This window comes from Mustela erminea, chromosome 1 (genome assembly GCF_009829155.1).
Source record: "Mustela erminea isolate mMusErm1 chromosome 1, mMusErm1.Pri, whole genome shotgun sequence".
Taxonomy (NCBI): Eukaryota; Metazoa; Chordata; class Mammalia; order Carnivora; family Mustelidae; genus Mustela; species Mustela erminea.
Genome location: NC_045614.1, coordinates 135,071,387 through 135,093,203, shown reverse-complemented (window position 1 = coordinate 135,093,203; position 21,817 = coordinate 135,071,387). Strand labels below are relative to the sequence as shown.

Here is a 21,817-nt window from a genome sequence, read left to right as displayed (position 1 = left end):
GAAGTTACAAAAAATGATTAAGCTTTCCTAATGGTATATATCTATTGAAATGTAATCCTAGGAGCTCCCACTCTAAAAATCAGGCTTTTATACGAATCTCATGGGAAGAGTTACTGGACAGTAAACATTTAGGATGTCCTTTCCCTTCATGTTTGAGGTATATCACTTATTGTAAATTTGAGTTTACGAAAGAAAGATAAAAGATCTACTACAACACTAGCTCACAGTGTTGAATATCTTCACAGGGTCCGTTTAGAGCAGGGATCTGAGAGATCTTGACCTACTAGATGTAGACTCCATGAGAATTTAGTCTGTGTTATTCACTGTTCTATCCTCACTGCTTACAACCGAAGTTCAGACATAGAAACTGAGTATTCACTGAACCTATGAATTCAATAATAGGGAAGGGTAAATGGAGAAGTCAGTAAAAAAATGAGTTAACAAGAGGTCACCTAAGACTTAGGTAGTGGAGAGTTGTCATGGTCCCTTTTTATTTCTATTGAGCTTCTTAAAAAAAAATACAGCTTTATTGAGATATAATTCACACACCATACAATTCACCCACTTAAAGTGTACAATTCAGTGGTTTTTAGTATAAAGTTGCACATAAATCACCACCATCTAATTACAGATAATTGTCTTCACCATAAAAAGCCTATACCCATGAGCAGTCATTCCCCAAGGTCTGGGCAACTACTAATCTACTTTCTGTCTCTAGGAATTTACCTATCCCAGACATTTCACATAATTGAAATTATAGAATATGTCATCTCCTCTGACTGGCTTCTTTCAGGCAGCAAAATATTTTCAAAGTTCATCATGCTGTAGCATGCAGTAGTACTTCATTCCTCTTTATGGCAGAATAGCATTCCATTGTATGTAGAGACCATATTTTATTTATCCATTCATCAGTTGATGGACAACGGGTTGTCTGGTTTGGCTACTATGCTTAACGCTGCTATAAACATTCAGGTATAAATTTCTGTGTGAACAGTTATTTTTAATTCTCTTGGGTTTATACCTAGCGGTGGAATTGCTGGGTCACGTGTTCTAACTTTGAGGAACTGCTGAACTACATTCCAAGGTGGAATGCACTATTTTACATTCCCATCAGCCATGTAGGAGGGTTGCACTTTCTCTACATCCTTACCAACACTTGTTACTATCTTTTTGTTTACTTATGTTTGTTTCCATACTTACGAAAGAACCTATCCTAGTAGGCTAAAGTGGTATCTCATTACGGTTTTGATATGCATTTCCCTAATGACTAATAATGGTGATCATATTTTTAATTTGTTTATTGGTCGTAATTAAGCTTTTTCATCACTTGAGGATAAAGGAGAAGCTGGAGAAGAAAAGGAAACTGGGGAAAATGATTCAAGACATTAACAGAAAAAATGTGAACATTCTGATATAAGAGCCAAAACATACTGGGTTTCACAGTTACTGAAGAACCAAGAATAATGGAACAATGATTTGAAAATATTAAGACTACATTTTGCTTGCTTTTCTGAATGAGCAAGCAGCTGAAAGTGACCACAGAGGACAAGGGTAAAGAGATAGGATGGGTGGCAAACAGGACAGGGTCACTTAATATAAGCGAATAGACACTACTTGTAGAGCTATCAAGATACAACTACCATTAACTAAACAAATTTATGTTTAGGAATACAAAGACATGCTATAAAAGCTAAAACAAATATTAAGAGTAGATACTGAGCAACTTAAGTTTCCACAGAAGAACAGGAAACTGATTTGCTTTCTAATATGAAAAAATGTCTACCACACCAAATTATGAAACCCCACATTATCTTGGGAATCTGACTTTTGTTCATAAAAATGTAATAAATTCCCAGGTTTTTCAGAACACATTATTAAAAACGTAATTTATGTTAGGTTTAATGTAAATTAAATTTAGGGTAAAAGTGACAGCTAATAAAATTTTGGTCTAATAGTAAGCAAACAGTAATAGAAAAACCTTGGGTTTTAAGTAAAGCCAGCATGTCTGTGATCTTAACTCATTTTTCATCACAGGTACTCAACAGTGTGAATCAAAACTACTTTGGTTAAATTTACAATCTTGTGGAAAAACAGTTACAAACTACATAAAATATCTACTAACCTACTTACAACCAGGATTAGAGAAATGAAGTCAGAAACTAGTAATTTTGCCACAATTTGGCTGAAGCACATACAAGAAAGGCTTTTATTTGAATGCTAATGGACGGAAAAGGAAGCCTTCCCCAATTCGTGTGATGTGATTTGAATTATGGTACACGGCGGTACAAAAGGAACTGCAAACAAAATGTTATTCTGACAGGGAACACAAGGGGTTATTTGGATATAATGAATGATGAAGCAAGCTGGAAGAAATAAAAAGACCCTCCATTCACTCTGTATATACTATATGCCAGGCATTATTAAGCATTTAAATGGTTTAGGGAGATTTAAAAAATAAAAAAAAAAAATAAATGGTTTAGTGAGATTACCTGCCATAACTATTAAATGGAGGAACCAGGACTCAAATCCAGGTGTAACTGACTCAATAGCTCATTTTTTTCCACATGTGATACTATAAATCCTTTTAAGGGCTTTTATTAATTAAAAGTGAAGGTCACCTCTTATAGAAGCAACAATAATAAACAAAGACAGAGGTTCTCAAAGTGCAATCAATAGGTCCCTGTGGGGATGCTGAAACCTTTTCAGAGGGTCCACAGATCAAAACTATTTTCATGTTACTATTACTATTTATTATAATGCTAATATCTGTATAGCAATGCAATGCAGTGGGTAAAACTACTGGTGCTTCAGTATGAATTAAGGCAATGCCATCATGCTGTATGAGTAATTACTGTATTTCAGTTTAAAAAAAAAAAGGCAACAAAAAAAGGCTGGTTCACTTAATGTCCTTGATGAAACAGTAAAAAACTACCTTTACTAAAAACCTGCCTTTTCTAAAATTTTGTGATAAAATGGGGATTACATATAAACTACTTCTGCAGCATACCCACTTCTGCAGTATGATGACTATCTCAAGAAAAGTTTTTCATGACTGAGTTGCAAATTGAACTACCATTTTTTCATGGAACACCATTTTTACTTGAAAGAACGACTGACAGACAAATTATGGCTATTCAGACAGTGTCTAGCAGATGTTTTCACAAAAATGAGCAAAGTGAGTTTATGGCTTCAAGGAAAAAAACTTATAGTGTTTCTTGCTAATGATAAAATTAAAGCTTTCAAGTGAAAATAAGAATTCTGGAAAACCTGTATCTACCACTGTGAGCTTCACCAATTTCCAACATTTAACATTTTTCTGATGAACTGTTTGGTGACACTAATTGACAATAATTGTGAATTTTCACTATACAATAAAATGTGTCAGCATTTGGAAGATTTGCATAACTCTGTGAACTACTATTTTCCAAATGACCAATACATGCTGTCATAAAATCAGGCCATGATAAAAGATTCCAAGCATAAGACAGACCTATACATTTTAACATAACAGAGTATGAAAGGCTCACCGATATGGCTTAACATTCCATATTACAACTAAACTTGAGAAACTACTATTTGGTAGAGTTATAATACAGTATCAAACAAAAATTTCCATAATTATCTGAAAAGGCTATTTACTCTAACCCTAAATACCCTCCCTTTCCAACTGCCTATGTGAAGTTGGGTATTTTTCATATATTTCAACCAAAACAGCATTATCACAAAAGACAGAAACAGGTATGACAATCCAACTATCTTTTCTTAGCCAAACATAAAAGAGACCTCAAAAAAATGTTAAACACATTCATTCTTTTCACCTAAGTTTTTGAAAAAAAAAAAAAAAAGTCTCACCAAAGTTTTAGGTTATTTTTCATTACAAATTTATGTATATATAAAATAGCTTCATTATTTTTTATGAGTTAATATTTCTTAAATCATTAGCTTTAATTTCTGAAATGGTGTTTTCTTTTGAAATGATAAATACTGACATAAACCTACAAACAAAGCTCTTTGAGGTCCCTAATTTTTAACAAGCATGAACAGGTCTTCAGCCCCCAAAGCTTTGAAAACTTCCAAATTAAGGCCATTAGAAGCAAATATATATTTTTCTTATTTAAGTAGGTGCCATATAAAGATTGTTCTTACATTAATTATAAAAAAAAAAAAAAAGGAGTCTCCCCTAACCCTGTCTTTTACTAAATCTAAATGGAAAGCCTATAAATGTGTTCTCTAGAGTTTAAAGTCCACAAAAGATACACAATTTCCAAAAATCTCTGGGACAAAAAGGAAACACTGAATACCTACTATATCCTATGGACTATGCATTTACTATAATCTTTTAACCAACTTTGAGACCTGTGTCAAGGTTGAAAGAAGTTAAGAATAGGTAATATGGTACGGTTTAAATATACAGACTTTACTTTGACACATACCTGAATTAAAATCATTCCCTTAAATGTGATGCTATAAAGTCACTTAACTAGAGATTTTTCTTCTATAAAAGGAATCATTCCTGTTATTACACTGAGAGAAATGAGAACACAATTAAAAGCATATACAGTATGTGTTTCAATCATACCTCTCTGTTCCAAACTAAACCAGCAAGTACCAAAATCATCATTCAAGATTAGACTTGACAACAAACTCTCATTTTATCACTACAGTCCTTAAGTAGATAAATGCTGCTCCAGAAAACATTTAAAAATATTTTGAGGACCTGGGTGGCTCAACTGTTAAGCATCTGCCTTCGGCACAGGTCATGATCCAGGGTCCTGGGATCAAGCCCTGCATGGGGCTCCCTGCGCCACAGGAGCCTGTTCTCCCTCTCCCACTCCCCCCGCTTATGTTCCCTCTCTTGCTATTGACTCTCTCTGTCAAAAAATAAATAAAATATTTTAAAAACGTGTATTATTTTTAAAAAAGATTTTATTTAACTACTTGACAGACAGAGATCACAAGTAGGCAGAGGCAGGCACAGAGAGGGGAAGGGAAGCAGGCTCCCTGCTGAGCAGAGACCTCAATCCACTGAGCCACCCAGGTGCCCCCCCAAAATATGTATTTTTTGAGGACCCACATTAACCATCAGATTAATTAAAGATCAATGCTTTAAAACTACATACACATTTTTTCTAAAGTACATTCATCCCTTTAAAGCTAAATCACTCCTACAACTCTTCCCATCTTGTATATATATTCCTTTGACATACTAGAGACTATGAAAAATGGAGATATTTTGATATCGCAAAGAAAATTATCAATGAAGAAATTCTGAAACTGACTGCCTTATAAAACCAGGAAAGCTGGCAGGAAAGCACAAAAACAATTATTTCATTTCTAACTATACTTCTATCAGATATTTCATATTGTCACATGCTTGGACCATTATATGAAAAATTAGACTGTAGTTATTTTAAGTATAGCAAATATGTTCCAAGATTTGTGATGAGAGAGGTCAGTGTCTAAAAGTTAACAAGACTTAACAGCTTAACAATGCCTTTCACTCCGTATAGTTATAAACTACCAAAGCCATTTAACAACAACAAATTAGCTGATCAATTTATTAAACTCTTACCAACCAAGCAGAATTCAAGCTCACTGCATATTTTATGTTGTGTGGACAATCACAAGTTTCCAGCCATTTAATTTTTGATTATTCTTTTATTTTTAGGGTAAGTTTTTTCCTTAAAGTTGTATTTTAGATGATCTAATTATCGTCCAACAATTTATGCTCCATTAGAACTTGGATACTCTCAGAACTTCTATAAAAATCACACAGATTTATTGGAAAGTCTACAAAAGAATCCCCCTTCCAGTTTTAAAACAAACTAGATGAGCTATATTTGGTTTATTCTGACAACTATTTTATTTGAAGTTTGATCACTACCCATTTCCTGTGCAGAGTTCAGTGTATCCTGTCTACAGTTACTTTTCTCAAACTAATAATGATGATCCTCTACCAAACTGCAAGAAAGCTGCCTAGCTTTGAGTATCATCTAAGAATTCCCGTAAATTATTTTACATGGATACTGACATAAAGCCTAATTCTTTAATGCTTTTATGTTTCAAAAACTTAGCATGACCACATTTTGGAAAGGTACCTTACTGAAACATAAAAATGAGTATCATTTTGAAAGCTCTGAATCAGTTTCAACTTCTAACACTTAGAAATTGTGACTTTAGAAGGGTCAACAATTCCTTGTGGTCAAACTGCCCTTCAGTAAGTAATTACAGAGCTCTACATTAAAAACTTTCCCCTTTAATTATAAATTCAATGTAACTTAAATTCTGTATGGACACAGAGAAAAAACAAAGAGCCAATTGCAAACAAGGGAGTAAAAGAATCAACTGCAATGAATCCTATTAAATCACCCTAACCCCCAAGCAGAAAATCTAAAAGTGATAAAATGCTCAGACAACGGCTAGGCATCCTCCTAACATCAACCTATTAATTTTCACAACACTAATAAAGCAGATGTCAAGTACCTCTATTTTAACAGATTAAAGAATCCTAAGACTGACGGACTCTCTCAAGGTCATCCATAAAGTTAGAGATCAGCAGATTACACTAAACTCTCGGACTCTGTACTCTATTTCAAACCAAACAATGTCAGATCAAACTGAAAAATGGTACGATTACCTCATTCTATGTTGTTCTGTATCTGTGCTGCCCAGTAAGAGAGCCAATAGCTTCATGTGGCTATTAAGCAGTCAAAATGTAGCTAGTACAAATTGAGATACACTTTAAATGAAAATACAAACTGGATTTTGAAGACTTACTATGAAAAGAATATAAACTATCCCAATATTTGGGTGCCTGGGTGGCTCAGTGGGTTAAGGCCTCTGCTTTCGGCTCAGGTCATGATCCCAGGGTCCTGGGATCAAGCCCAGCACAGGGCTCTCTGCTCCGCAGGGAGCCTGCTTACCTTCCTCTCTCTCTGCCTGCCTCTCTGCCTACTTGTGATCTCTGTCTGTCAAATAAATTAAAAAAAAATTTTAAAAAAAATATTTGTTTACATTGCTGATGTTATACTGGTATCTTGGATGTACTGGATTAAATACAATTCACTGGACAGTGATGGCCCATACTTTTTTTTTTTTTTTTAAGATTTTATTTATTTATTTGAAGAGACAGCAACAGAGAAAACTTGTGGAGAGGAAAGAGAGGAGAAGGCTCCCCACTGAGCAGAGCCTGACATGGGCCAGAGCTCCAACCCAGGATCCTAGGATCATGACCTGAGCTGAAGGCAGATGCTTAACCAGGTGCCCCAGGTCCATACTCCTTTACAAAACCTCCCAATGAAACAGATGTCATCATTAAGACCTAAACCAAAAGCAGTATTTTCTTAGAATCTGTTGTGGCAAAACAGAGTAACCATATTTGGAGGGCATGGTTATGGGCATAGTAAGTATTCTGAGGAACACAGATATACATGTAATTAATAAATACAAATAGACCATTCTAGTGTTTTGTAAGAATTTTAAAAGAAGTTGCTATTTCATTACAGGTATATGTGACTTTAAGTGAGGAGAAAGTATAACTTCAATTAGAGTCAAGTCATTTCCTTAAGTGAAAAGATCCCTATTCCTTTAGTACACACAGGGTTATCAAAGTCATCAGGGATGCCCATAGGCCCTATAAACGTCTCAAAAAAATCTGGTTAATGTGTATTTATAGTTATTTTTTTAAAATCACCTATAATATTGTTTCAACAGAGTCAGCACAATATTATTTTGACTAAAGTAATGAGAAATTCACAGTAAGAGGAAATATCAATTTACAAAACAAAACAAAAACAAACAAATAAAAAGGACCACTATAACAGTCTGGCAATCCCAGAAAAGGTTACACATAAAGTTACCATATGACCCACTAATTCTACTCAGTGGTATATAATCAAAGGGCTTGAAAACAAGTCCACATGAAAATGTGTACACAAATGTTCATAGCAGCATTTCACATAACAGTTAGAGTGGAAACAATGCAAATGTCCATCAACTGATGAATGGATAAACAAAATGTGGTATATCCATAGGCTGGAATATTATTCAGCATATTTTTCATCCACAAAAAGGAAGGAGGCATTGTTATATTTTTGTTACATGTGTGAACCCTGAAAGCATTATGCTACCTAAAAGAAGTCAGTCACAAAAGATCATACATTGTATAATTCCATTTATAGGAAATACCCGGAACAGGCAAATCAAGACAGACAAGAGAGTAATGGGCAACAGAGATTACCCATGAGTTAGGATTTCTTTTTGAAATGATAAAGATGTCCTGAGTTGACTGTGCTAATGGTTGCAAAATTATGTGAAAACACCAAAAGCCACTTTAAATAGGTGAACTGTACAGTATATGAATTACAGCTCAATGAAGCTGTTTAAAAAAAAAAAAAAAAAAAAACGCAGCCAGAAATGTACATGGGGGAAATGATTAGAAACTGTCAAGCATCTAATAGCTGTTTTTTGGAATTTCATAACCTAGGGTATTTATGTTTTTAAATTTTGTAATTCTTTTCATTCTAAATATTGATATTAGCAAAAAAGTTTCATTACATCATTACACAACTAGGTAAATTTAATGAAGAAAATCATAAATTGTACATTTAAAGTAGTAAGGATGGCATGTGAATTACTTCAATAAAAATGTTAAAATTTTTTCACTAAAAAAAGGATCACAGGATATCTCACATTAACCTTAAAACAATCACAGAATTACAGCCAGAGCCCCAGATATTTAATACATCCTCAAACTACAAAACCCACTAAAAACAACACAAACTACCTTAGAGATTGAATGGCTTTGTGAAAAGCTCAAAAAATAATTACTATCTCAGTTAAGCAAATGCTCAAAGTTTAGAAACAGGTGATAGGAATTTCAAGATTTTAGTATTAGAAAGGACACAGGGACAATATAAAAAATACAACTTGACCACTAATCTTTTATAAGCTAAACTCCTGATTCAGATACAGGATGCAAGCATTAAAAAAAAAAAAAAAAAAAGATTTACCTAGACTCTTAAAACTAAAGGGAAGAAGTCTTCTATCAAAATTCTGTGATTTGTGTATGTTTTACCCACACACCTCATGTAGCCTAACAACCTCGGGAAAAGCTGTATCGAAGAAACTGTGAAGGGTTTTTTTTTCACCTTTTTAAAATAATAAAACGTGATGGTGCCATTCCATAGCCCACCCCATCCCCCACTACCACCACCAGCAGGTGGAGGGAAAGGATACTGTAGACTAGAGGATGACAGCTTTGTATAACCCTGTGGACTTTATATGTAAGAATGCAGCTGGTGGTCTCTCAGGAGGGGATAAAGAGATTTGTGAGCAAGCTGAAATAAGGGGTATTCTTTGCCTGGAAGAGGGCACACCGTGAGCCACATCTTCAATCAGCTATATCCAGAGTAAAACACAGGCCGCTGGAAGGCACTGTTAGCATCATCAGGATGGCCTCTCACGCCGGGGGTGTTTTTTTCAACGGAGAAGTTGACTCCTGTAGTTTGGATATTGGGGGGAGGCAGGGGTAAAGCGGGAGTCGGGAAGACCAGAAAAAATGCCTTTAAGTGGAGACGACTCGGACCCCGCAGGGGAAGTTCCGAGCCCCACTCGGTCGCCACACACTCGTCCCCCCCACCTCCCACCGCCCTCCTCGCGGCGCCAGACGTCGCGGCCCGGGAGAGAGCCGGAATCGCCGCCGCTGCCGGGGCTGGGGCCGCAGCCCGGCCGGGGCAGCGCGGCACACGCACGCCTCCTCCGCACACGCCGCGCCCGGCCTCCCCGCCGCGCGGCCCAGCCCCTCATACCCGCGCCGGGCCGGCTTCCCGGGGCAGGCCTAGGCCGCGTCGGCCGTACCCCAGCACCTCGCTCCCGGGCGGAGGTGGACCAGGCCCGACACAAACTTCCCGGCGCGTTCGCAGAGGCGTCACGGACTGGCCGGCCCCCAGCGCCATTCCCCCGCGGCCCGGCGGCGGCACCCGCCCCTACTCCCCACACTCGGGAGTCCCGGCGGAGATCGGCCCGAGGCCCACAGCCCCCACCCCTCCGGCGCCCCCGAGTTTACCTCCAAGTCGCGGCCTTTGTTCTTGAAATTCTTGAGCCGTTGGTTGTCCAGTTTCTCGTTGTCCGCCATGGCCGGGCCGGTGACTCCTTCCCCCGCCCGGGCCCCGCGGGATCCGCCCCAACCACCACGCCGCACCGACACTCCCAGGAACCGGGCCGCCGCCTGAGCTGCAATGCCCGCCGGGCCGCCGCTTCCTTCCTCCTCTCACCTGCCTCCGCCGCGGCCTTCTCCTCCTTTCCCCGCCCGCCCCCCCCGCCCTAACCCCACCGCGACCGCAGCTCCGGCGAAGACAACTGCGGGGCCGGGCGGCGGCAACGGCGGCGGAATGTGCTGCCGGCTGAGAAGGGGGAGGCAGCCTCGATCTGAGGGCCCCGGAGCCGCGGCCACGCCCATCACCGCAAGCCCTGTTCGCCGATTGGCCAACCAGGCTCCGGTGCGCTCCACCAATCAAAAAGGACGATGGAGAGCGGGGGCGGAAGAGAAAACGGAAAGGGGAAGAGAGCAGCGTTGGGAGGAAGGGCCGGAGGACTGGAAGGCTGGGAGGGGCGCGGCGGGGGCAGGGCGGGGAGCGACCACGTGCCTCCGGAGCTACCGGGAGGAAGCGAAAGAGAATTGGACCACTTGAGGAGAGGCGGGGATGGAGGAGAGAACCCGGGAGCAAGTTGGTTTGCTCTTGTTGTCCGGCCGCCCCAGATCTCTGTGTTCCAGGTTTGAAGCGGAGTTAAAGTATTTTTTTTTTTTCCGGCGCGCCTTCTCTTTCAGGGCATTGCTTGCGCGCTCCTTTGACTTTACTGGAAGTAGGAGATGCACGTTGGGTCAGTCCGGTCGGGGCACGCCCTTCCCCCACTCCCCAAGGTCCATTCCCAGGCTGGGGGTCCCCGCCGTTTGAGGGCAGGGCCATAGAGTTTGGACCGGCTGGGGTGACGTGCGTTCGGGAGTCGCGGCGGAAAGCGAGAGGGACAGTGGGTGGAAAAGGGAAAGGACGCAGTAGGCAAATCTGATTCATCCTTTCAGACCACGTCCCCGCAACAGGTAGGACCTTGGGAAACGCGGACGATCCGGTAAGGATACCGCCTCTTGGGTATTTCGTTTTAGAAAGTTAAAAGAAGTTACTTGGCCAGAAAGTACTAACTTCTGTAAGGCGGTGACTGTGGCACCTGACATAATAATGTGGTATTGTAACTGTTGAGGAAGAAAAAGAATCCCCAAGGATATACAATTGTATCAGAATATTATTACTAGACGCAGAAATAACACAAGCTACGAAGGAACGTGTTCAAATATTTCAGAAAAAGGGGGGAAGGAATGGTTTAAAAATATATTTACCAATTAATATCATTTCAAATATGCAGGAAACGAAGTAGGCAGCAAAAAACTCCGGTCGTAAGGCCGTGTTGGAATATTGGGTGCGTTTAAATTTGGCGAGGTATGGTGTTATCTTTCGGGAACTTTTACTCCTCGCCCGCCCCTTTCCTCCCACTTCCTTACTTATCTGAATACCTTCAAAAGTATACTTTCAATCGCCTAGCGGAACAGAAGCTGTACCTGGAAATAATTCACACTGAAGGTTAACCTGAATGTAAATTCATTGCAGATCTTAAAATATAAATGAAGTTCATTATAGATCCTATTCTCCAAATAATAATTTAATTGAAGTAACATTGCACACTGGAGCACTGAGGTTTTCAAAAAAAGTTTAGGATAAGTTCAGTTGAAAAGATGGAGTGTGTGTGTGTGTGTGTGTGTGTATGCGCGCGTGTGCACGCGCGCGCGCGCGCCACCATTATGGATTTTTGTTATGAACCGAATTCTGTAAAACAAATTACTGGCTGAATTCCCACCCTATGAATATAAGTTATCCTGTCGACATGCATATATAAACGAATATTTTGTACTTCTTGGTATAAATACCGTGATAGCTTTCATGATGAAGTTTATCAAATTGTCTATCATCCTATGTCTATTTCTCCTAGCTACAACTGATTGGTAATTAAACAAAAACTTGAGTTTCTCTGCAGAATACCCCTAAAGAGAAGGGCGTGATCACAGTTACCCACTGAGAGGGCCGCAGTACAAACAAGAAATGCCACAAAATGATTTATTTTCTTTTATTATTATTATTTAATGTCTTTCTAAGGTCTTCCTTCCTCTCTAAACAGCAACTTCTCTGAAGTCAAGGAACATACTTGTTTTGTTCCCTATCATGTATGTGTTTGGCACCTAGTAGTACTTCGCATATGGTATGCCCTCAGTGACTATTTGTCAAACACAGGTCCTGAATATCAGCTTTTTTGAATGTATGTTCCGTAAGTTAAAAAACAAGCCATCGCTTTTTGATTAAGAATGTGGATTAAGTTGTTAGTGCTTTTAAGTATATATATTTGTTAAGATTTTATTTTATTTATTGTCAGAGAGAGCACCCAGGCACAGGCAGGCAGAGTGGCAGGCAGAGGCAGAGGGAGAAGCAGGCTTCCTGCGAAGCAAGGAGCCTGATGTGGGACTCCATCCCAGGATACTGGGTTCAGAAGGCAGAAGGCAGCCGCTTAACACTGAGCCACCCAGGCATCCCAAGTTGTTAGTGCTTTTAATTTACACTGGGTCCCTTCTAAGAATTCTTAATTTTGTGTCATGCTTAGTCCAGGGACAAAGTTCAGGGAGTAGATCAGACATAGGCTTCAGGGCAGACCCCCCTATATGTTTAAAAATAGTTGTGACACACTTTGCAGAGTGAACAGTTATCCTTAATTATAATGCTTATGTTTGCTGGCCTAAATTTTTCATTTGAAATTATAACTGTCTGTTCTGTACTTTCGGTTCTTCCCAGATAGAACATACCTAGTTTATCAGAAGGGTAAAGAAGTTCTTCTAGGAGTTGGTAATAGATCTAAATGCATATTGGCAACCTAATTGGCAAGATATGGTAGCTCTAACTGTAGTTAGGAGATTTCAGAAATTGAACTTGCTGAACTAAGGAAGTATATGCAGCCATCAATACCATTTCAACAGACTTTTTTGTGTATATGAAATATAGTTATACTCAAACTATAAAACCTATATATAACACCTGTTTTCAAATAGGATATTCAAGGTTAGGTAACATCATATCCTGACTTATTTACTTTAGTATAAGAAGTCTAAAATTATTATGGAGATCCTTGCTTTCAATGAATGTGTCATGAAATTCTCCTCTTGGTCACTTTTGGAATAAAGAAATTTTCATTGCAGCAGAGATTTGTGAAAGAATTTTGAAGGTTTACACAGGTTTTAGTTGATCAAATGTAATTTCAAAAAGAATTATAATTGATAATTCACTCAAGCAATTTGGAGTATTCTCATGATACATACATTAAATTAAAGACTGTGGAGTGTTTCTTTAATCTATAATATGGATCTTATAGTTTCAGTTTCTGTTTGGAGAATTATGTATGATTTCTTGAGCAGAACTGGGTAGTATATGCTGAAACAGGAAGCAATTTTATCTGTTGCTAAATCTTAACTGAAATTTAATTTGTGGGACGCCTGGGTGGCTCAGTTGGTTAAGCATCTGCGTTTGGCTCAGGTCATGATCCCAGGGTCCTAGGATCGAGTCCTGCAGTGGGCTCCTTGCTCAGCAGGGAGCCTGCATCTCTCTCTTCCTGCAGCTCGTCCTGCTTATGCTTTCTCCCTCTGTATCCCTCTCTGTCTCTCTGACAAATAAATAAATAAAATCTTTTTTTAAAATGTGATTTGTGTTTTTTATAGTTGGATTGGTTCATTTTTTGAGAGAAAAAACATTGGACCTTTGGTAATATACCTTATTTTCTTAGGAAAACATAGCTGGTCAGGAATGGGGGCTTCATTTATCCTCTTTATTGCCAGGATTTTTCTGACTTACAACTTGAGAACTCTGGAAAAAAACTACTTCTTTACTCTGACTGGATGGTAAAAGATGATGAATTAAAAAGCAGCCTGTGGGTATTAATTTGATTGAGAGAGATGAGCCACACAGTTTTTCTTTAACTTAGTTTTTGGGTTCTTTTTTTAAGTTCAGTTTTGACTAATTAAATGGGAGAAAACTTATAATTCTTGGGTACAAATCATTGATGACTGATTGATATCTATTTGTATTGCTACCTGGCAGAAAGCCTAGTAGATTTACTAACTTGCTTTTTATTTGGCCTAAAATAATGCTTTTAATTTTTAGAAATAAATACTACAGAAGGAGCCATCTAAAAGCCAAATGGTCAAGAAGATTGATTGTGTGACTTAGAGCAGTTTCTCTCAAAACAGCGAGTTCCTCAGAACTTCCCAGTACTAGTAAATGTTTGTTTAAAAAAAAAAAAGTTTTCTTGGTCTTAACAGTTTTAGGAACTTACAGGTGAGTGGTAGTGGGAACTTTAAGACATTAGTGTTAGGCAGAACACTATTTGGAAACTTGAAATTAGTGAGCCTAGAATGATCACTATCACTCCTCTAACATTTTTGTGTTAATAGCAGCAACTACATATAATGACTTACAAATTGCTAGTATTTCAGAAGTTTGCTTGGAGATTAGTTCTTTGAAATATATTCATAGAAACACGGTCATGATTAGTGGATAGGTGTTCAGGTTAGCCTACAAAGGTTTATTTAATCCATAAAAGACTTCCATGAACATCACAGAGCCTAATCACATTATGCGACAGTATTTCTATGAGGAAAATATTTGGATTTGCAAATTTTTTTTTAAAGATTTTATTTATTTGACAGACAGAGATCACAAGTAGGTAGAGAGGCAGGCAGAGAGAGGAGGAAGTAGGTTCCCCGCTGAGCAGAGAGCCCAATTTGGGGCTCGATCCCAGGACCCTGGGATCATGACCTGAGCCGAAGGCAGATGCTTTAACCCACTGAGCCACCCATGTGTCCCTGGATTTGCAATTTTGATAAGGAAGAGCACATCTCTTATCTTTACCTCTATGCACCAGGAACTGTCTTGGTACTGAAGTTATAAGGATTACAATGTTCCTTACATTAGAATTCCATGCATCAGACATTCTGCAAGTTCATACCTTACCTGGTGCCTGGCCTGGCCTCTTACCATTCAGACTCCCATCGTTTCCAGTAATTTATGCTGGTAAAGAGGAAGTTTAGGATTCTAGGGGCTGGTAAATAAAGACCTGGGGGTGGATAAGGTATGGGTTCAACCTCTTGCCCCAATACTTCTCACTTCAGGTAAGCTCCCCCTATATATATATATATTTTTTTCCTTTTTATTTCTAAATAATTTCAGATTCATAGGAGTTAAAATGTACAAAGAGGCCCTATATAACCCTCACTAAGGCACCTCCAATGGTAGCATTTTATACAAGTGTACTACAGTACACTATCCAAACCAGGAAATTGCTATTATTGTAATACACAGAGCTTATTCAGGGGGGATGGAAGACATTAGAATGTAAAGACCATATAAAAGTATCAGGGGGTGCCTATATACTGGAACTTCTTATAACCCTATGCTTTATGAGAAAGGATTTTGTAATGACAGTAATTATATTGAGTACCTACCATATTCTAGGTGTTTTATGTACATGAGATATTATCATGTTTTTATTTGTATTCCTACTATTATAAACCTTGTTGTGCAATTTTGTAGCAGGCAGTCTTCTAAGCAACTAATATACATTAAGTCATTAAACCCTCCAAACAACACTATAAGGCAAGTATGTTATTACTCACTCTACAGGTGAGGAAACTGAAGAACAGAGAGGATTGGTGACTTGTCCAAGGTCACTGAATAAGCAGAAAACCTGGCATTTGAACTGGGGTGGACACCAGAGCCAGCACTCCTGATTACCATATAGGCACATGAACATCACAGTTCACGGTTAACTTTTTAAGGTAGGCATTATTACTTCCACTTTTTAAATAAGGAACCCAAAGTTCAGATAGGCTGAGCAACTTGCTCAAGACCCTATGCAACTAATAAGTGTTAGAGCCCCAATTTGATTTCAGGTCTGACTAGCTGCTAAACTCCCACTGTTTCTAGTTGACTATTACTATGGGCTGCAGGCTTGTGTCCTAAAATCCATGTGTTGAAACCTCATCCTCAATGTGATGGTGTTTGGAGGTGGGGCCTTTGGGAAGTAATTAGGTCAGGAGGGTAAAACCCTCATTAATGGGATTAGTACCCTTAGAAAGGGGGCCCTTCAGAGATCCTTCTGCCAGGTGAGGTTAGTGAGAAGATGGGGGTCTATGAGGGAATGTGTTCTCATCAAATTGGCTACTGCCTTGATCTTGGACTTTCCAACCTGCAGAACTGTGAGAAATAAATTTCTGGGGGCACCTGGCTGGCTCAGTTTGAAGAGCACGTGGCTCCTGATCTTGATGTTGTGAGTTCCAGTACCACACTGAGTGGTGAAGAGATTACTTGAAAATAAAATCTTTTTAAAAAAAGTAAATTTTTGTTGTTTATAAGCGCTGGTCTGTGGTACTTTGTTACAGCAGCCTGAACAGACAAAACCACCATGCTGCCTCTCTGGCCTATAACACAGATCTCCCCTGGGCCTCTATGATATTGTGGTTTATATTAAGAAATATATATTTGGTCTTCCTTCATGGTTCCTGGCACATAACTCCTAAAACCTTTGTAATTTCCTAAATGGTAACAATTACAGGGGTATCTTTCCTTCTCAGCTTCTGAAACAGCTCCACAATGAAATGGGTGTCTTTTGTTATTCATAACAAGCCCCTTTTAACCACAACTGAGTGTATGTTAATGCAATGACTTTTGGAAAGTCCCTAAGGACCCTGGGGGCTGGTTGCCAGGGGAACCAACAGTGTGATTAGAGGGTTCAAAATTTCAGTCCAACCCCTGCCCCTGACCCCTGGGGAGGAGAGAGGGACTGGCCAATGATTTAATCAATCAAGCATACTTAATGAAGCCTCCATAAAAACCCAAAAAGGTTGGATTGGGAGAGCTTTCGGGTTGGTGGACTCCTGGAGGTGCTCCAGACAGATATGGAAGCTCTGTGCCCCTTTCCCCATACTTTGCCCTGTGCATCTCTTCCATTTGACTGTTCTTAAGTTATATCCTTTTATAATAAACTGGTAGTCCAATACTTAAAACTGTTTTCCTCCGTTCTGTGAGCTGCTCTAGCAATTAATCAACCCCCACTCCAGTGGGGTTGGTATATAGATCTCTGATTTATAGCTGGCTGGTCAGATGTACAGGTGACAGCCTGAACTTGTGATGATGTCTGAAGTTGTGGGGGCAGGGGCAGTGCTGAGTCTTGTCCGGCTGAACCCTTAACCTGTGGGATCTGTAGGACACCCAGCTGGTGTCACAGAATCGTTTGGGGCAGGAAAAAACTACCACACATTGGTAATCAGAAATGAGAATAGTACTGTGACTGGACAGAAAACATTTTTTTTTTTTTCCTAAACAGGCTCCAAAGAGGTCTAGTTCTGAAATGTCTAAGGCAGTGGTTCTCAAACTTTAAGGTGCTTTAGAACCAGCTGGAAGACTGAAAACCCAAATTGGTTATACACTTAACTAAAAAAATGTGCTAAATAATGTTTCAAGGACAGAATTTAGCCAATTTCATTTCACTTTTTAAATAGATTTATGCAATATTTTCCTGGGTTCCTTTCTGTTCTCAAGCTTTTCTCTTGAATTTTCTCAAATGCCATTTTCTTGATGACATTTTTCTTAAAAGACTGACTCCACTGATCCTATGAAGTCTAGTCCAAGTTCTTGCTGTTAGTTAAATCTCATATCCTCTGCTGCTGCCTTTCCTCATTCCTTGAAGGCTCAGGCCCGTGTCTCCCTTCTTGAGTCACTTCCCAAAGAGACAAAACTTGTCTCTTAACTGTTCTTCCTCTGCTCAATTGCAGCCCATTTGCCAGGCATTCTGGTTTCCCTCTACTAGCTTCCACCTTAGGGCCATGCCCTCACAGTTAGTCCGGAATGGAGTCCCCTGCCACATCTGCAATGATCTCCAGGAACCATCACTGATACCAACAAACAAGCAAATCCCAGTATCTCCATGGTTTAGTCTCCCTGTTCAGCATGGATTCCTTTAAAAAAAGAAAAAAAAAAAAAAAAAGAAAAACCTAATGGCACTAATCTACATGTAGTTTCTTTCTTTCTTTTCCTTCTTAAGATTTTATTTATTTACTTGAGACAGAAAGAGAGCACAAGCCAGAGGAGAATCACAGAGAGAGAGAGAAGCAGGCTTCCAGCTGAGCAGGAAGCCTGACGTGGGGCTCCATCCCAGGACCCTGAGATCATGACCCGAGCCGAAGGCAGATGCTTAACTGACTGAGCCGCCCAGGCGCCCTTATATGTAGTTTCTTAAACTGAAAAGATTGTTTTTGATTTTTTATTCTTTTCTCCTGGGTTCCATGTTCAAAGAGTAGCAACTTGTATCGAATAAATAGAATATGGTGTTTCTCTCATTTGCCTTCTCCCCATTCTCTGCTACCATCCTCTGTTTTGTTCAAGAAAGGTAAGAAGTGTTTCATGTTCATGATGAGTTAGAAGAGAGCATACATGTTATCTACACCAACCACCTCATTTGTGCTTGAATTCTGACTTCAGTGGTTTCATCATGTGCAACATATTCATTAACTGGGAGCTCAATATTTCTTGAATCATAGCCCATTCAGTTTTCAGAGAATATCGTTACAAAGTTCTTCATATTAAACAAGTATATATATATAATATTACTTAAAAAGTCATTGTGATACTTAAGGTTTAACCAGATAGGCATCCATGGAGAATACAAAGGGCAAGGGCATTAAATAGGGCTATTTTTTGCATTTGTGAAAATGATAGATTTCTACCAACTATAATATATTACATCTAGGTTTTGGGTCCTGTTTTTAATTTTTTTTTAATTTTTTAATAAACATATAATGTATTATTAGCCTCAGGGGTACAAGTCTGTGAATCGCCAGGTTTAAACACTTCACAGCACTCACTATAGCACATACCTCCCCAATGTCCATAACCCCACCACCCCTGTTTTGAATTTTGAGAGAATAGTAGTGCTAGTCAGACTGATGAAAATACTCATGAATGTGAATGATTTTAATAACTTGAGTAGACAGAACTGATGCCATAAAAGAGGCAAGTACCTTGGATTATCACATATGAGGAGGACTCCGATGTATTTATTAGTTATTTTTATTTATTACTGAGTAGAGATTATATGTGGCATATGGTACCACGTATACACCTATAATTCAGGAAGATGAACTACAAAACTATACAAGATAGAAGACTTATTTTAAGTCCAGAAGTTAGTCCTGAAATTCACAATACCTCATAGAATTCATCAGCTTTCTATTTACAGTTCTGTCACTATCTTATACAAAACCCTGAAGTCTCTTGGAGAACTCAAATAGCTTCAGCAGATTCTCCCGATGCCTGTGAAGTCAAAGGTCTGTAGCTCCTTGAGTATTATTTAGACTTTGACCACTGATTACCTTATGATGGACTGCAGAAAAGTATTTAACAACAAATCTTTTAATGTTTTTCTCACCCTTCCCATTTGGTTGAATCCTGGAAACATTTGTCCTTTCATTTAATACTTAAACCAACATCATTAGGCCCTGTTAAAAGTTTTTGTCTTTATAACTAATGAAAATCAGAGCCCGGTAGGTGTTAACCCACCTTATTTAGAGCCCACTAGGTATTAAAATGTCTTGTTTTCTTGCCTTTTGGCTTCAACCATAAGATCTGCCTAATCAAACCCTGATGTTCTACATGGCAGAACATAAGCTACCATACTGATCCCAAATTAGACCTCCCAGGTTTTTAGTTCTATTTATAAATAGAAGCATCAGAGGAAGCATTTAACTTGTAGACAGATCAAGTCAACAAATAACGAGTAATATTATTTGGTTAATTCAAGGATATCACAGAACTATTTAGAACAGTAGAAAAACATTCATGTATGGGTGGCCTAGGAGACCTATTTAATTTCTAGAAATAGGAAATTCCTTTATAGTTTTTGTTCTTGTTTTTTTCTTTTATTTCTACTTGTCATACGAAAAGATGGAAAAATTACCCATCATTTGTCTGTCCTGATAGTCATTATCATAGAACCTCATTAAAAGTAATTAAAATTTGCCACAGAAATCTTTTTGAGTGCTGCACATCTTTGTCTCATTGAATCTCTGCTAGTCCTCTTGGAGGCACTCTTGTGGCATGCAAAGAGTTCCAAAGGTACATCAGCAAATTGTTAATCTCAGCACCCTTAATGTGCTAGCTTCTTTTAGGAATAATTTAAACACGCTTTGGACTGTCCTTATCACAAAGTACTGCTCTTACTATAATACCCAAAATAACAGGAGTAGGGTGGGGCAGAGATAACACATATATCTCTAACCACCTGTTCGTATGTTACCACTAGTGTAGTGTGTGTCTTAGTGATATCGTACCCTGTAATGTATGGTCCAGTGTAGCATATACCTAAGTATAAAGCAGAGTGTATAGCCAGGGTTAGCTTCCAGGGCATGCAGCTTATAGTCTCACAGGGCCCTGCACTGAGAAGGGCCCCACATTTGGTTTAATGCTCAGTTGTCACTATCTTGAAAGTTGTGATTTTTTACAAGGGGTTCCACATTTTCATTTTCTACTGGGCCTTGCAAATTATATAGTCTGTGCTGGATAATGCAGTGTATATTCTCCTAAATACCTCCCTACCCACAACTCTTTTTAGCATTTATTCCTTCAAACAAAAAAAAAAAAAAAAAAAAAAAAAAAAAAAAGGCTATAAAATATTCCTATTTCAAATGTAAATAAGTAACGTAAATATTATAGGATCATATTATATATACTAGTTTTGCTTTCTCATTTAATATATTAAGGATATACTGAATACTCTCTTGTATGGATAAACCATAATTTAACTACCTACTGATGGACACGTATGTCTTCTGTTCTTTGCTGTGATAGTGAACATCTTTCAGCATACATCTTTGTTCACTTGCCCCACTATTTCCCTAGGATAAATTTCTAAAAGTAGAATTGCTGAGTCAAAGGGTATGGACATTTAAAATGTGACACATACAACCCGACTGTTCCTCAAAAGATTACACTAGGTTATATCAATCTAAATCCCACCAACAGGTTATAGGCACCATGGTTACCCTGCATTGTTGCTCCCCATGCTAGCATAATAACTCACTTTCACCTCTGTTGATCTGATATTGCTGGTATTTCTAATGGCATTAACCTGAGTTATTAGATCACTGGGATATCATTGATTCTGCTAATATGGAATGGGAGTTTATTGAACCAAACATCAAACATAAAGTGAGTACCTTTAGGGAGAGAGAGAGATTTTGTAGAGGTCTCCTGAGCAAATTATTTGAGGCAGTCTAAGTTCCCATGTTTTCTTTCAAAATAAGGGTTTTGTGTTCTATGTGTAACATTAACATGTGTAAAAAGGATGTTGTAAGTGCTCAAATAAACCCTCAGGACATTGACCTTGCTATTTTTCTGCTCTTAACCTCCCAAACTTTTAAAACATTTTTAAAATGTTGAAACCATTTCAGATTTTTGCTGAAGTTGTGAGACACCAATACACAGAATTTTCATATACCCTTCACCCAGATTCCCCAAATGTTAACATTTTACATTTGCTTTGACATCTTGCTCTTTCTCTGAACTCTTAAAATAAGTTACATGCATGATGACTCTTTACCCGAAATGTTCTAGGTTCATTCTCTTATAGAATCACAGTGTATTTATCTAAATCAGGAAAATTAATTCAAAATTGATAT

At 38.6% G+C, this 21,817-nt stretch overlaps 2 protein-coding genes across 25 annotated transcripts in view; one reads left to right on the top strand and one right to left on the bottom strand.

Annotated features, from left to right (window-relative positions):
* The window catches only part of KPNA4 (karyopherin subunit alpha 4), a 55,712-nt gene extending 45,307 nt beyond the window's left edge, over nt 1-10,405 (bottom strand). The window contains exons 1-2 of one of the 4 annotated variants that reach the window (XM_032342490.1): nt 10,067-10,172; nt 9,362-9,499 (exon numbers count right to left, since the gene is read on the bottom strand). Coding sequence is in view for 3 of the 4 variants with exons in the window: in XM_032342500.1 (XP_032198391.1) it covers nt 10,067-10,135 (69 nt within the window). In the remaining variant the exon portion in view is untranslated. Of the gene's footprint in view, nt 1-9,361; nt 9,500-10,066 lie in introns of all 4 variants that reach the window. The other 3 variants (XM_032342479.1, XM_032342500.1, XM_032342469.1) reach the window with 3 other exon arrangements.
* LOC116590577 (wiskott-Aldrich syndrome protein homolog) overlaps nt 10,228-21,817 on the top strand; it is a 112,129-nt gene continuing 100,539 nt past the window's right edge. For 5 of the 21 annotated variants that reach the window (XM_032342526.1, XM_032342600.1, XM_032342634.1 and 2 more), the window contains exons 1-2: nt 10,228-11,127; nt 15,768-15,922. In XM_032342526.1, the coding sequence (XP_032198417.1) occupies nt 10,239-10,691 (453 nt within the window). In that variant the 5' untranslated portion in view covers nt 10,228-10,238 and the 3' untranslated portion in view covers nt 10,692-11,127; nt 15,768-15,922. Of the gene's footprint in view, nt 11,128-15,767; nt 18,112-21,817 lie in introns of those variants that run through there. The other 16 variants (XM_032342649.1, XM_032342657.1, XM_032342571.1 and 13 more) reach the window with 7 other exon arrangements.